This window comes from Macaca fascicularis, chromosome 1 (assembly GCF_037993035.2).
Source record: "Macaca fascicularis isolate 582-1 chromosome 1, T2T-MFA8v1.1".
Lineage (NCBI taxonomy): Eukaryota > Metazoa > Chordata > Mammalia > Primates > Cercopithecidae > Macaca > Macaca fascicularis.
In genome coordinates, this window is record NC_088375.1 from 116865746 (window position 1) to 116879306 (window position 13561).

General features: G+C 35.6%; 1 protein-coding gene across 3 annotated transcripts in view; it reads right to left on the bottom strand.

Annotated features, from left to right (window-relative positions):
* Positions 1–6643: 6643 nt before the first annotated feature.
* Positions 6644–13561, bottom strand: part of MAN1A2 (mannosidase alpha class 1A member 2) — a 167234-nt gene continuing 160316 nt past the window's right edge. For 2 of the 3 annotated variants that reach the window (XM_005542189.5, XM_005542191.5), the window contains one exon: positions 6644–10196. In XM_005542189.5, the coding sequence (XP_005542246.1) occupies positions 10064–10196 (133 nt within the window). In that variant the 3' untranslated portion in view covers positions 6644–10063. The remainder of the gene's footprint in view (positions 10197–13561) is intronic. The other variant, XR_012416090.1, reaches the window with a different exon arrangement.

The following is a 13561-nucleotide window of genomic DNA, read 5'->3' on the forward strand; positions in this document are numbered from 1 at the left end:
CTTGGGTGAAGTAAAAGCTGGGAAGGCTTGTAAACTGCATAAACTTTGAATGTGTTCTCCAGTTTACACATGGATCCACTGGCAACACGTAGAAGCCCTTCCTAGTCAAATGTATTTGGGTACAACCTCTGACAAATCATTGGCTGACCACTAAACTATACTGACACAGGGTTGATCCTAGGAAGCCAGGCTTAAAAAATATAAACAAGATTTTAGAAATACAAAACTAAGCAAAGACATCAATGACTGTGCAACATGGGGAAAAGAGCCTCCAAAGAATTAGTCTACACCAATCACTAAACAAACAGAACATCAGCTGCAACAACTACCACCTCGCTGGGTCAGAGAGATCAGATCAGAACCCAGAGGTCTACAATAATGTTATCTAAAATGTCCAGTTTTCAACAAAAAATTACAAGATATGCGAAGAAGCAGGAAATAGTGGCCCATTTTCAGGAAAAAGAAGTACCTTAACTCTACCCCACTAGATGCCAGAATCACCTCCTACCCCCAGTCACGACGACCAAAAATGTTTCCAGACATTGCCAAATGTCCCTGAAGGGAGGAAGGGCAAAGTCACCCTCTGGCTGAGAACTACTGCTCTAACGCTAGTTATCACATAGTGTGATACTGGGATAAGACATATATCAATGGAATAAAATTAAGAGTCCAGAAATTAGTATCAGTTGACATTTCACAAAGGTGCCAAAGCAATTTCTAGGAAAGGGATAATCTTTTCAATAAATACTGAGATAACTGGATATTCATGCACAAAACATTGTTAGACCCTTCATGTACATGAGGAATTAACTGAAAATGAATCACAGACCTAAATGTAAGAGCTAAAACTATAAAACTTTTAGAAAAAAATTTAGGTCAACTCTCAGTGACTTTGGATTAGGAAAGGAAAGCATAATCCATAGAAGACAACACTGATAACACTTCAGTAAAATTAAATTTTTCTGCATGTCAAAGACATGAATAAAAAATTGAAGACAAACCACAATCTCAGAGAAAATAAATATAGAATATATAAAGAACTCTTACAACTCAGTAAGACAATTCAATTTTTAAAATGGGCAAAATATTGGAATAGGCATTTTGCCAAAGACATGAACAGCTACTATCACAGATGGTCAACATCATTAGTCATTTGAGCAATGCAAATTAAAACCACAATGAGATACAACTTCACACCCGTTAAAATGGCTATAATTAAAAAGGCAGATAATAAAAAGACAATAACAAGTATTAGTGGAGATGTGGAGAAACTGGTACCCTTGCCATCATACATTGCTAGTGAGAATGTAAAAACAGTACTATGGAAGACAGTGTGGTAATTTATTGAGAAGTTATATATAACTTTACCATATGACTCAGAAATTCCACTCCTACGTATATACTTGAGAAATGAAGACATATATCCACCCAAAGACTTGTATGCAAATATTCTTAACAGCATCATTCATAATAACCAAAAACTGGAAACAACCCACATGTCTATCAATTAGTGAATGGTTAAATATGGTACATCCATACAATGAAATTTGTTCAGCAGTAAAAAGGAGTAACTCTTGATAGTTGCTATAGCGTTGATAAACCTTAATTGCAAAACATTATGCTAGGTTAAAGAAGCCAGATGCAAAAGACTACATACTGTATGATTTCATTAATATGAAATGTCTAGTTAAAAGGCAGATCTACAGAGACAGAAAGCAGACCAGTGGTTACCAGTGGCTGGGATGGAAATGGAGATTGACTGTAAATCAATAAATGGGATCTTTGTGGACTGTGGGATAGTTGTAGTTTTATAAACTTACTAAAAAATCATTAAATCATACACTTAGAGTGGGAATATTTTATGTAAATCACATCTCAATAAAACATTTTTTAAAAAGTTAAACAAGGAAATTGCAAGAAATTGTTATATCCTTACCATATAAAGATAACTGCTATTAACTTTTTGTATATATTTTTGCTGTGTATCCAACAAAAAGTGACATCTGCCATAGTTTTTAAACTGCTTGGTTCACATGCATTATCAATGTATTTGCATATTAATTTTTTTTATAACCACAACAAAAATACACGTCTTATTTCATAGAACCATGAAGGATAACACTGAAAGACTATCTTAAAGATCATCTAATGCCTTCATTTCATCCTCCCTTTTGGGTTTCAGTTTCCTTGTGCCTAAAATGAGAAGGTATAATTAGATGTTTTCTTGGCTCTTCACTGCCCTGTTTTAATTGCCCTTATTATTTTTTTTCTATTCCTTTAGAAATGATTATTCCAATCTGCTAACAAAAATACGTAAAAACAACTAAAGCTTTAAGCTAAATTTGGGCTGTCTGGATTTTTCTCATTTAATTATCCTAGAAATCCTTTATTATCCCTCTTTTAGAGGCAAGAAAATTGCGATTTAGTAGGGTTAAGAAATTTGTCTTAGAAAGTAGATTCAACCGGGCGCGGTGGCTCAAGCCTGTAATCCCAGCACTTTGGGAGGCCGAGGCGGGCGGATCACGAGGTCAGGAGATTGAGACCTTCCTGGCTAACACGGTGAAACCCTGTCTCTACTAAAAACACAAAAAATTAGCCGGGCTAGGTGGCGGGCTCCTGTAGTTCCAGCTATTCGGGAGGCTGAGGCAGGAGAATGGCGTAAACCCGGGAGGCGGAGCTTGCAGTGAGCTGAGATCCGGCCACTGCACTCCAGCCCGGGCGACAGAGCGAGACTCCGTCTCAAAAAAAGAAAAAGAAAGTAGATTCAAGGTTACCAGGTGACATGGTTTGCTGTGTCCCCACCTGAATCTCATCTTGAACTGTAGCTCCCATAATCCCCATATGTTCTGGGAGGGATTTGGTGGGAGGTAATTGAATCATGGGGGTGGGCTTTTTCCCGTGCTGTTCTTGTGATAGTAAGTCTCATGAGCTCTGATGGTTTTATAAAGGGCAGTTCCCCTATACAAGCTCTCTTGCCTGCTGCCACGTAAGACATGCCTTTGCTCCTCCTTTGCCTTCTGCCATGTGAGGCCTCCCCACCCATGTGGAACTGTGAGTCCATTAAACTTCTTTTTCTTTATAAATTACCCATTCTCAAGTATGTCTTTATTAGCAATGTGAGAACGGACTAGGAGTTGGGGGAGGAAAGGGAGCACTGGGGAGTTATTGTTTAATGGTTACAGAGTTTCTGTTAGGAATGGTGAAAAATCTGGAAATAGGTAGTGGCAATATGTTGCACAACATTGCTAATGTAATTATTAATGACATCAAGTTGTACACTTAAATGGTTAAAACAGTAAATTTTATGTTAGATATATTTTACCACAATAAAAATAGAATGAAATAAACTTGTTAGGTCAACCAAGAAGGGTGCAGGCTCACTCACTATCTGAACCATTCTGAGCACTATTTGCATAATGACAGTTCCTTTGCAATCCAATGAAATAAAGATGGGTATTTCAGTTATCTGGCAAACAAAGAGAAGTCCAGATTTTATCAAATTATAGTCACTTAGAGCTCCTTATTTTTTTATTTTTTTTTCTGGTCCTGTTTTAGTTTTAGTTGTTCCGGAAAATGTAAGTCTGCAATTAATTTTGATACATCCACAATGTAATTTCTTAAGTTTAAAAATTTTATCAAGTTGAAATCCACTGTGCCAGGAAGAATTAAGAAATCAAGGATGTAAACTGGCTGTCATTTCAGAAGGTTTTTACCACTACCTTATTTGATGCTCCCTGGGTAAGGGGTTTTAAATATCCTGTGCTTTTACAGTATTGACAGACTAAACCACTATCTATAGTCCAGCTGATACTATTGCTCAAGCCTTTTGGGCCTATATTTGCCCAAGAATCACTTAAGAAAGGTCAGGTCAGATTTTAATGTGACAGAATGAGGTCCAGTGACTGAGGCAGTCTTTAAGCTTAATGATCTCAGAGGCTGGACTGGACTAGCTCTTAGAGATAACATTACAGTAATACTATAAGGTTGTCACATAAGTCTGTGGTTTGTTTTCTCAAAATAGTTGGAATAAAATACGACTCTCTAAGCGAGTTCTTCATCTTTCTGTAACATCAAGAATGTAAAGATTAGCTGATCCAGAAGAAAGACTCTCTGAACGAGAGACTGAAGGCCACCAGTTACTGTAAAAGCCAGAGTTGCTCTTCTGTACATAGGGAGAAACAAAACTGTCATCAGTGGGTAAAAATGAAGGCTAAACAAAGAATTTTCACTTAAAGAACATCTTTATTTGAACTTTAATATACAATATTACCTTTAATTTATAAAAACCACATACTAGAGGACATGACTGGAAATCAGTTCAGGAGCAGCCAGTGGGTACCAATTTAGGAGATTATACTTACCCCACTTATTAGTTTAAGAAAAAATTCTATCAATGAATTTGAGACCAGTGATATTGAAGGATGGCATTTCAACTTCCAAATGCAGTAATTAAAATTGAAGATATTTTATTTAATTCAGCAAAAACTTCTAAATTTTCTTTAAAAAATATTTTTTTCCCAATGAAGAACTGAGCTTATCTTTATTATGTTTTCTGGTATACATCTTACAGTAGAATTTTGTAGAAATCAAATAGCCACAAGATATTTGCAATTGTTTAAAATCCTCTGCATATTAGTATGTATGTGTATGGGTGTGTGTGTGTGAGTCCCCACACTTATATTCACACCGAGCTGAAGCAGCCTGATAGCATGTTGGACCTGGAAAGGCAGTTCATTTATAATGTGGAAGACAGACAGTAAGTCTCTGCTCCCTCTATCATTTTGAATACAGGCTTCCCCTCCTCTAAAATTTCCCAAGATAGTGAAATATTTGACAAACTTCTTAAAGAAAAATCTATTATCTGTTAGCATGATTGCTGCACTGCAATGTATCTGCTAGTAATATGGTGTGTAATTTCACAAGCATTTTATGATTTCTGCAATTGTTAGGCTCAAACCAAGTTTGAAATGGATTAGCTGTTAAATAGTGGAAGTTTAAGGATGAGGTATGCTTTAGTTGAAAATGATGCATATAGACATTCTGAAATAATGCTACTGACTTGTAAAGGAATTGAGGAGAGTTACGCAAGAGAAACGGATTCTCCTTTTGGATACACCTTTTCTCTGCACTCCTCAGACTCAGGCTATTCTAGAGGTAACAGGGGCAGTACCGTTCTGCAGTCTAAAAAAGGAATAGTGGCTGCCAAATAGCAAATGAGTCACATAACCCATTTTCTGTTGCTTAGAATTCTTCAAAAGTTTGCTTTCTGCAGCACAAAGATCAAACATTCTATCATATTCTTGTTGTAGAGCTCTAAGAGTACCCAAGTGGATGAATTTCTGCAGCTCCAGCAATCCAGAATCCTGGTCAATGAGGGTCAATGAGCATGAGAACTTGGAGAATATAGTATTTTGACAATACACAGACCTTCATTTTACATAGAGAATCTGAAATTATGGCATTAAATGTCAAGGCAAAGATAATGGCGGATAGCATACCCATCTTCCCTTACCCCCATTCTGCCTCTTTCATTATAGTCAATCGTCCTGAAACCTGAACAGACTCCAGGAAGAGTGTATCTACTTTCAAGATAACAAAATAAATAGCTTTAGGTTATACAGGTACACACAGTCATACATACGCGCATCATTTTGATTTAAAAATGAATTACATAAATCAAAACAGAGAGAAAAGACGCAGATCAAAGGTTAGAAGGTCTAACACAAAATAAACTTGGGATCGGAGTCACTAACTATGACCCATGGACCAAATCCAGCCCTCCCTCTGCTTTTGTAAATAAAGTTTTCCTGGAACATAGCTACGCCCATTCTTTACATGGTATCTATACCTGTTTTCAACAATTCAACAGCAGAAATGAGTAATAAGAGAGACTGTATAGCTCCCATAGCCTAAAATATTATCTGGAAGCTTGCTGACCAGTTATAGATCAAAAAGAGCATGTCCATCATGCTCTGAATGAGCTAAAGTAACAGAAAATCATCTTTATTCGTGTTCTTGAGCCAGAATAAATGGATTAAAATATCTCCGTATCATATATAGTTACTCTAAATTCTGCTTATTAGTGCAGCCAAAACCAGTTTCCAACTGTTAATTAACAAAAAGTATTAAAAATTTATCTGTGTATACTTGTATTTATATACATATATAGATCTTGATCATATATATAATAGAGAGAGAGAGGAAAACATAGGAGCTAGCCAATTTGAGTATAAGGAAACCTAAAGAAAAATAACTCAAAATATTACTACTAGGAACTGTTATTTGGAACTCTGAATATTTTAGTATATTTTTCTTTATATTTAACAGCATGGGACTATTAATAGGGCCCATACCAGAGGAAAGACAATTTACAATTGCAAATTTTACCCATGAATTATGTGACAAAATCTTTTTGAATATAAAATAACCAGCATTTCTATAAAACACTGCTTTTTAATTATGTATGCAATTAAAGTGATATAGCAAAATAAGAATGTTTTTATTTCTAAAGTAAATATTTTAGTCAAAGTTGCATCAGAAATCAAGTATTTCTTTGACATTTTCAAGAGATTTTACTTATTAACTACAATTATAGTTGTTAGTATTATATAATAACACATTGTTTTAAAATATATTATAAACCTTTTCTTTTTCCTCTTTATATGAAATATAAAATTAAGAATTTTGTAACACGATTCATATTGGAAACGTTTAAAATGTTGTGAGCTACTCTCATACAGAAAATGCTGTGGAATCACATAAAACATTCTAATGATTGAAAGTGCCAGGCACAATGCTTGGCACATATTAGATACTTCATAAATGTTCGTTCACGCATTCTCTCATTTACTCATGCACTCATTAAAAAAACTCCAGGCTTAAGGAGAAACTGCATTATAATGAGAAAGGCAAACACAATCTTTTATCAACAAATTTGGAGTTTTGACAAAGACTTTGGCAATGGAGAGCAGAGAAGATGAGAGGATGATGATTAAGATTTCAAACTGCTTGGTTAAAATCTAGCAAGTATAGCCCTGAGTTGCCCTATATGACATCATAGAGGATCAGGGTCAATACTCCATAAAAAGAACGCATTTCCTTTCAATACCCAGGTTTCATTTTACATATAAACATCTGCTTGAAAGTCAGGAATACGTTGATGTTAGAGAGACATAAAATATGCAACCCACAAGAAAGTAAGAACCACCTGACTGGGGACTTATTTTTCGAGTTGAGACTTCTTTTTGGTTAGGGCCCCATTCTCTTGGTTTTAACAACTTAATACTGGTTGAATAATAATAATAATAATAATAAATCTGGTTTAACATAAAAAGTGTGATTCTAAAATGAAGAGAAATAAATGTAGAAGGAAGAAGAGTGTTCAAAATTCCTGTTTTTTCTATTATGCACCAACTGATCTATCTATTCTGCACATTTGTGCCAAAGGCACAAGGTAAAGTGTCAGCTCTTTGAAGAGGCACCTGGAAAGGACCATTTCTGGGCTTTTTGCAGAAGGTCTTATAAATGCAATGAATATTTAACCTGAGTATTAAGGTCTAAAAAATGCAAAGAGCTGTAAAAGACAGAAGAAAGGAAAGAACATTCTTGGAAGCTAAGCATTATATGGGATAAGAATTGATCCTGAAGGAAATAATTTAAAAATCTGTAACAAAAATAAAACATGACACTGGCAAGTCATTTGTAGCTGACTTTAATTGCCTTTGGTATTCAGGAGATTAAAAAAAATGGAAGTAATTTTATAAGCTCTAGTCTTTCCATCACACAGAAGGTAGGGAGTGGTAAAGAAGACCCTTCCATTGTCCCTGTCAAATTCTTTGTTTGTACCAGAACTAGCTCTGCTTGCATACTTCCCTGCCTTCTCTTAAGCTTCAGTCATCTGGGTAATACAAATAGAGCACTTGGGAGTAGGGGTTCTGTCTCCTCATTCCTTGAGAAGTTCCTGCGGAACCAAGAAGGTCCCTTTACGCTGCATTCTTCTCAACAAGGTGAAAGAGAATTCAGAGAGTTCACTGCCATCTGCACTGCCGCTCTGGGTCTTGGCCAACTCAGGTTTTTCACTTTTTCTCAGGGATTCATAAGTGGGCTTGTGCTACTTTTATGAGGAAGGCTAATTTTTTTAGAACCAAATACTTTCCCTTTTCCCTTCTACAGTTACAGTAGTATATATAACTTTCTCATTTAGAAATTTAAATGTTCAAGTAGTAAAAGATATTACAATGTCAAAACATGTGCTATAATTTAACTCTCTTAAGGACTATTGTAACTGGCCCTGCATCTTTATTTTCTATGTATACTGAAAACTTTTGCAGTGGTTATCATTTACGGATCATCAGCAGAACTGTCAAAATTAATGATTTGTGGTGTAAGATGATCAACCTTAGAAAATATTATATTAATTAATCAAGTCTTTTCCCAACTTAAAAGCTAAGTTAAAAAGAAAAGCTATCAAACAAGAAAATAAGCCTTCAGAATTCCAAGGTGGGCTTCTTGTATGAACTTTGTTTCATGAAATCTTCAAATTCAGAGTAAATATTATACTAAACTGTTTCTAACTTTTATTAATGTCAATGGAAGATGTCTATATTAAATGAAAAGAGCAAAAAAGTATCTTGCACTGTCACATAAACTTAAGGACAGAAAATTTGTTAAGCACTAGATATTTATCTTATAGTTCCTGATAAAATTTAAGTTCTTTTTGCCGAAATATAAAGAACTAGTAGTTTATTTAAAAAGAAGTATCAATGCAAAACCTACTGATAAGATAAAAGTCCCTTAGACGTGTTCCAATTTTAGTGTAATACCACCACTCTTTTAACACTGAAAATTGTTCTGAAACTATTCTGATTCTTTGGAATTCTATAATATTCTTGGAGAAAGTTAAATACATAAAATATCTGTGAACAACTCACTCATCTGATGAGATTATAAATAAAAGATCCCCTATCCCTATTCCAGATAGAATATTTAAGAAAGTTTCACTGGGTTTGTTTTGCTTTAATAAGTTATAAAAGTAACTTATTTAGCTTATCAAGGCAAATTTAGAGCTGCCTAATAGTATAGTGAATTTTGCCAAGCCACATAAAAAAAGTTGTAAGTTGAGTGACTCTACTAACTTTATTATGAAATTAAAGTGAATAAAATTTACTTGGTAGATGTGTTGGTCTGGAAAAATAAAGTACCAACAAAACCAAGGATTGCTCTTAGAATAGGTTTCAAGGCAACAAACTGCGGCATCTTCCCACTTTCTGTCACGCTACTAACTGTAGACTGAACTACAAGCAAAAAATCCCAAACCCAGGCTAATAAGTGGTGATTATGATAAACAGCAGTTTCGATGATTCCATATGAAGAAAAAGATTTGAGTATTCTTTGTGAGATCATGGCCCCAGAGAAAATTAAACTTAACCAAGAAATTTCAATGAAATAGATTGGGATTTGAAATGGTTGCTAGTCTGGTCATCCAATGGGGAACTTGAAAATTCAGATAGGGTTAGGTACTCCTATTTCTTTTCTGAGTCTTCTTGTTACTGATACAATTATACTATTCTTTCATTCTTGTTTATTTTAGTTCATTCCATTATTAAAATGGAGAAAAAGTGATAAGCAATATGTAAATATTTGATTTGAATGCTGCTCCACTGTAGGAGGAAACAAATATATAATTGGTTCCAAAGGCCATCTTGAACTCCTGCAAGGTGCTCTATATTCTTGGCTTGCTTTCAGGAAGTCTAGCCTCCAGACTTCAGGACTCTAAAAACAATACAGTAGAAACAGGCAACATTTCTCATGTGACCACCTCATTAACGATCAAAGCACATCCAGGTCTCTGTCCTACATATACCAGAACATGTTTTGGTCAGGTATAAAATGGAATAATTTCAAAGTTGACGTATCTACAAGTTGAAAAGTCTTAGGGGGAATAGTTTCACCCCGTCATGTTGACATAGAGGTCCAGGTTTTCAAAAGCCGCCTCTCCAAACTAATTTCTGTAGTGGTCCATGTAAACAAAACACAGGTGAGAATGGTCCTTCTGGAACTGCTTTCATCGGACAGCAGGATTACCTGAAAGTGTGGTGTTGGCTAAATGTAACACAGGCAGAGGGTGAGCCTCTGTATTAAACACCCAGTGGTCTAAAGGTAAAAGGTCATCACCGGAGAACAGCAGATACAAATATCTGAAAATAAAAAGGGGAGAAATGAGCTTCAGTTAGAATTCAACAAGAACATGAAGTGAGCTCACTTATAATGGCAGAGAAAACCAGCAACCTATTTTGAGCAGCTTTGATGAAAAACATCACAGAAATAAACCTCAGTCACTCAAATGATCTAAACACAAAGACAAGAGGTTTCAGAACAGTGTATAAGAAATCCAGTAAGATGAACAACTAGACCTGCTGAAATAAAACAGTTTAAAAAAAATTCTGGCCAGGCGTGGTGAAGAGGGCAGACACCTTTGTCTTGTTCCTAATCTTAAGAGTAACACATTCAATTTTTCAATATGATGTTAGCTGTAGGTTTTTCATATATGCCCTTATCAGGTTAAGAAGTTTCCTTCTATTCCTAGTTTGCTGAGAGTTTTTATCAGAAATGGGTGTTGGATTTTGCCAAAGACTTTTTCTGTGTCTACTGAGGTGGTCTTTTTTAGTTCATTGATTGATTTTCAAACGTTAAATCAACCCTCCACACCTGGGATATACCCATTTAGTCATAACGTATTATCTATTTAATTTGTTGTTTGATTTGTCAAAATCTTGTTTAGTTCTATCTATGTTCAGGAGGAATATTTGTTCTGATGAGGACTCTGCTGTCATTCATTTTTCTTCTATAAGTTATTGGGGTACAGGTGGCATTTGGTTACATGAGTAAGTTCTTTACTGGTGATTTGAGAGATTTTGGTGCACTCATAACCTCAGCAGTACATACTGCCTCATATTTGTAGTCTTTTATCCCTCGCCACCCTCCCACTCTTCCCCCAAAGTCCCCAAAGTCCACTGCTCATGCCTTTGTGTCCTCATAGCTTAGCTCCCACATATCAGTGAGAACATACGATGTTTGGTTTTTCCATTCCTGATTTACTTCCCCTAAAATAATAGTTTCCAATCTCATCCAGGTCACTGCAAATGCTGTTAATTGGTTCCTTTTTATAGCTGAGTAGTATTCCATCATATAAATATACCACAGTTTCTTTATCCACTCATTGATTAATGGGCATTTGGGTTGGTTCCATGATTTTACAATTGTGAACTGTGCTGCTATAAACATGCGTGTACAAGTATCTTTTATGTATAAAGACTTCTTTTCCTCTGGGTAGATACCCACTATGGGATTGCTGGATCAAATGGTAGTTCTACTTTTAGAAGTTAATTAGTTCTTTAAGGAATCTCCACACTGTTTTCCATAGTGGTTGTGCTAGTTTACATTCCCACCAGTAGTGCAGAAGTGTTCCCTGATCACTGCATCCATGCCCACATACAGTATTTTTTGATTTTTTTTTTATTATGGCCATTCTTGCAGGTGTAAGGTGGTATCACAATGTGGTTTTGATTTGTATTTCCCTGATCATTAGTGATGTTGAGCATTTTTTCATGTTTGTGGGCCACTTGGACATCTTCTTCTGAGAACTGTATATTCATGTCCTTAGCCCACTTTCTGATGAAATTGTTTCTTACTGATTTGAGTTTGGTGCAGATTCTGGATATTAGTCCTCTGTCAGATGTATAGATTGTTAAGATTTTGTCCCGCTCTGTGGGTTGTCTGTTTACTCTGCTGACTGTTCCTTTTGCCGTGCAAAAGCTCTTTAGTTTAATTAAGTCCCAGCTATTTATATTTGTTTTTGTTGCATTCGCTTTTGGGTTCTTGGTCATGAAATCTTTGCCTAAGTCAATGTCTAGAAGGGTTTTTCCAATGTTATCTTCTAGAATTTTTATCGTTTCAGGTGTGAAAGTCCTTAATCCATCTTGAGTTGATTTTTGTATAAAGTGAGAGATGAGGATCCAGTTTCGTTCTTCTACATGTGGCTAGCCAATTATTACAGCACCATTTGTTCAAAAGATGTCTTTTCCCCACTTTATATTTTTGTTTGCTTTATCAAAGATCAGTTGGCTGTAACTATTTGGCTTTATTTCTGGTCTGTTCTGTTCCATTGGTCTATGTGCCTATTTTTATACCAGTACCATGCTGTTTTGGTGACTATGGCCTGAGGTATAGTCTGAAAGCAGGTAGTGTGATGCCTCCAGATTTGTTATTTTTGCTTAGTCTTGCTTTGGCTATATGGGCTCTTTTTTCGTTCCATATGAATTTTAGGATGTTTTTTCTAGTTCTGTGAAGAATGATGGTGGTATTTTGATGGGAATTGCATTGAATTTGTAGATTGCTTTTGGCAGTATGGTCATTTTCACAATATTCATTATACCCATCCATAAGCATGGGATATGTTTCCATCTGTTTGGGTTGTCTGTGACTTCTCTCAGCATGTTTTGTAGTTTTCCTTGTAAAAGTCTTTTGCCTCCTTGGTTAGGTATATTCCTAAGTGTTTTATTTTATTTCATTTTTTGCAGCTATTGTAAAGGGGGCTGAGTTCTTGATTTGATTCTCCACTTGGTCACTGTTGTTGTATAGAAGAGCTACTGATTTGTGTACATTAATTTTGCATCTGGAAACTTTGCTGAATTATTTTATCAGTTCTAGGAGCTTTTTCTGGAGGAGTCTTTAGGGTTTTCAAGGTAAATGATCATATCATCAGCAAACAGTGACAGTTTGACTTCCTCTTTATCAATTTATATGCCCTTTCTTTCTCTTGTCTGATTGCTCTGGCTAAGAGTTCCAGAACTATGTTGAAGAGGAGTGGTGAGAGTGGGCATCCTTGTCTTGTTCCAGTTCTCAGAGGCAATGCTTTTCAACTTTTCCTCATTCAGTATTATGTTTGCTGTGGGTTTGTCACAGATGGCTTTTATTACATTGAGGTATGTCCCTTGTATGCCGATTTTGCTGAGAGTTTTAATCATAAAGGGATGCTGGATTTTGCCAAATGCTGAATCTACTGAGATGATCATGTGATTTTTAGTTCTGTTTACGTAGGGTATCACATTTATTGACTTGCATATGTTAAACCATCCCTGCATCCCTTGTATGAAACCCACTTGATCATGAGGGATTATCTTTCTGATATGTTGTTGGATTCCGTTAGCTAGTATTTTGTAAAGGATTTTAGCATCTAGGTTCATCAAGAATATCAGTCTGTAGTTTTCTTTTTTGGATATGTCCTTTCCTGGTTTTGCTATTAGGGTGATGCTGGCTTCATAGAATGAATTAGGGAGGGTTACTTCTACAATAGTGTCAAAGGATTGGTACCAATTCTTCTTTGAATGTCTGATATAATTCTGCTGTGAATCCATCTGTTCCTGGACTTTTTTTTTGTTGGTAATTTTAAAATTACCATTGCAATCTCTCTGTTTCACTATTGGTCTGTTCAGGGTATCTAATTCTTCCTGATTTAAGCTAGGAGGGTTGTATTTTTCCATGAATTTATCCACCTCTTCTA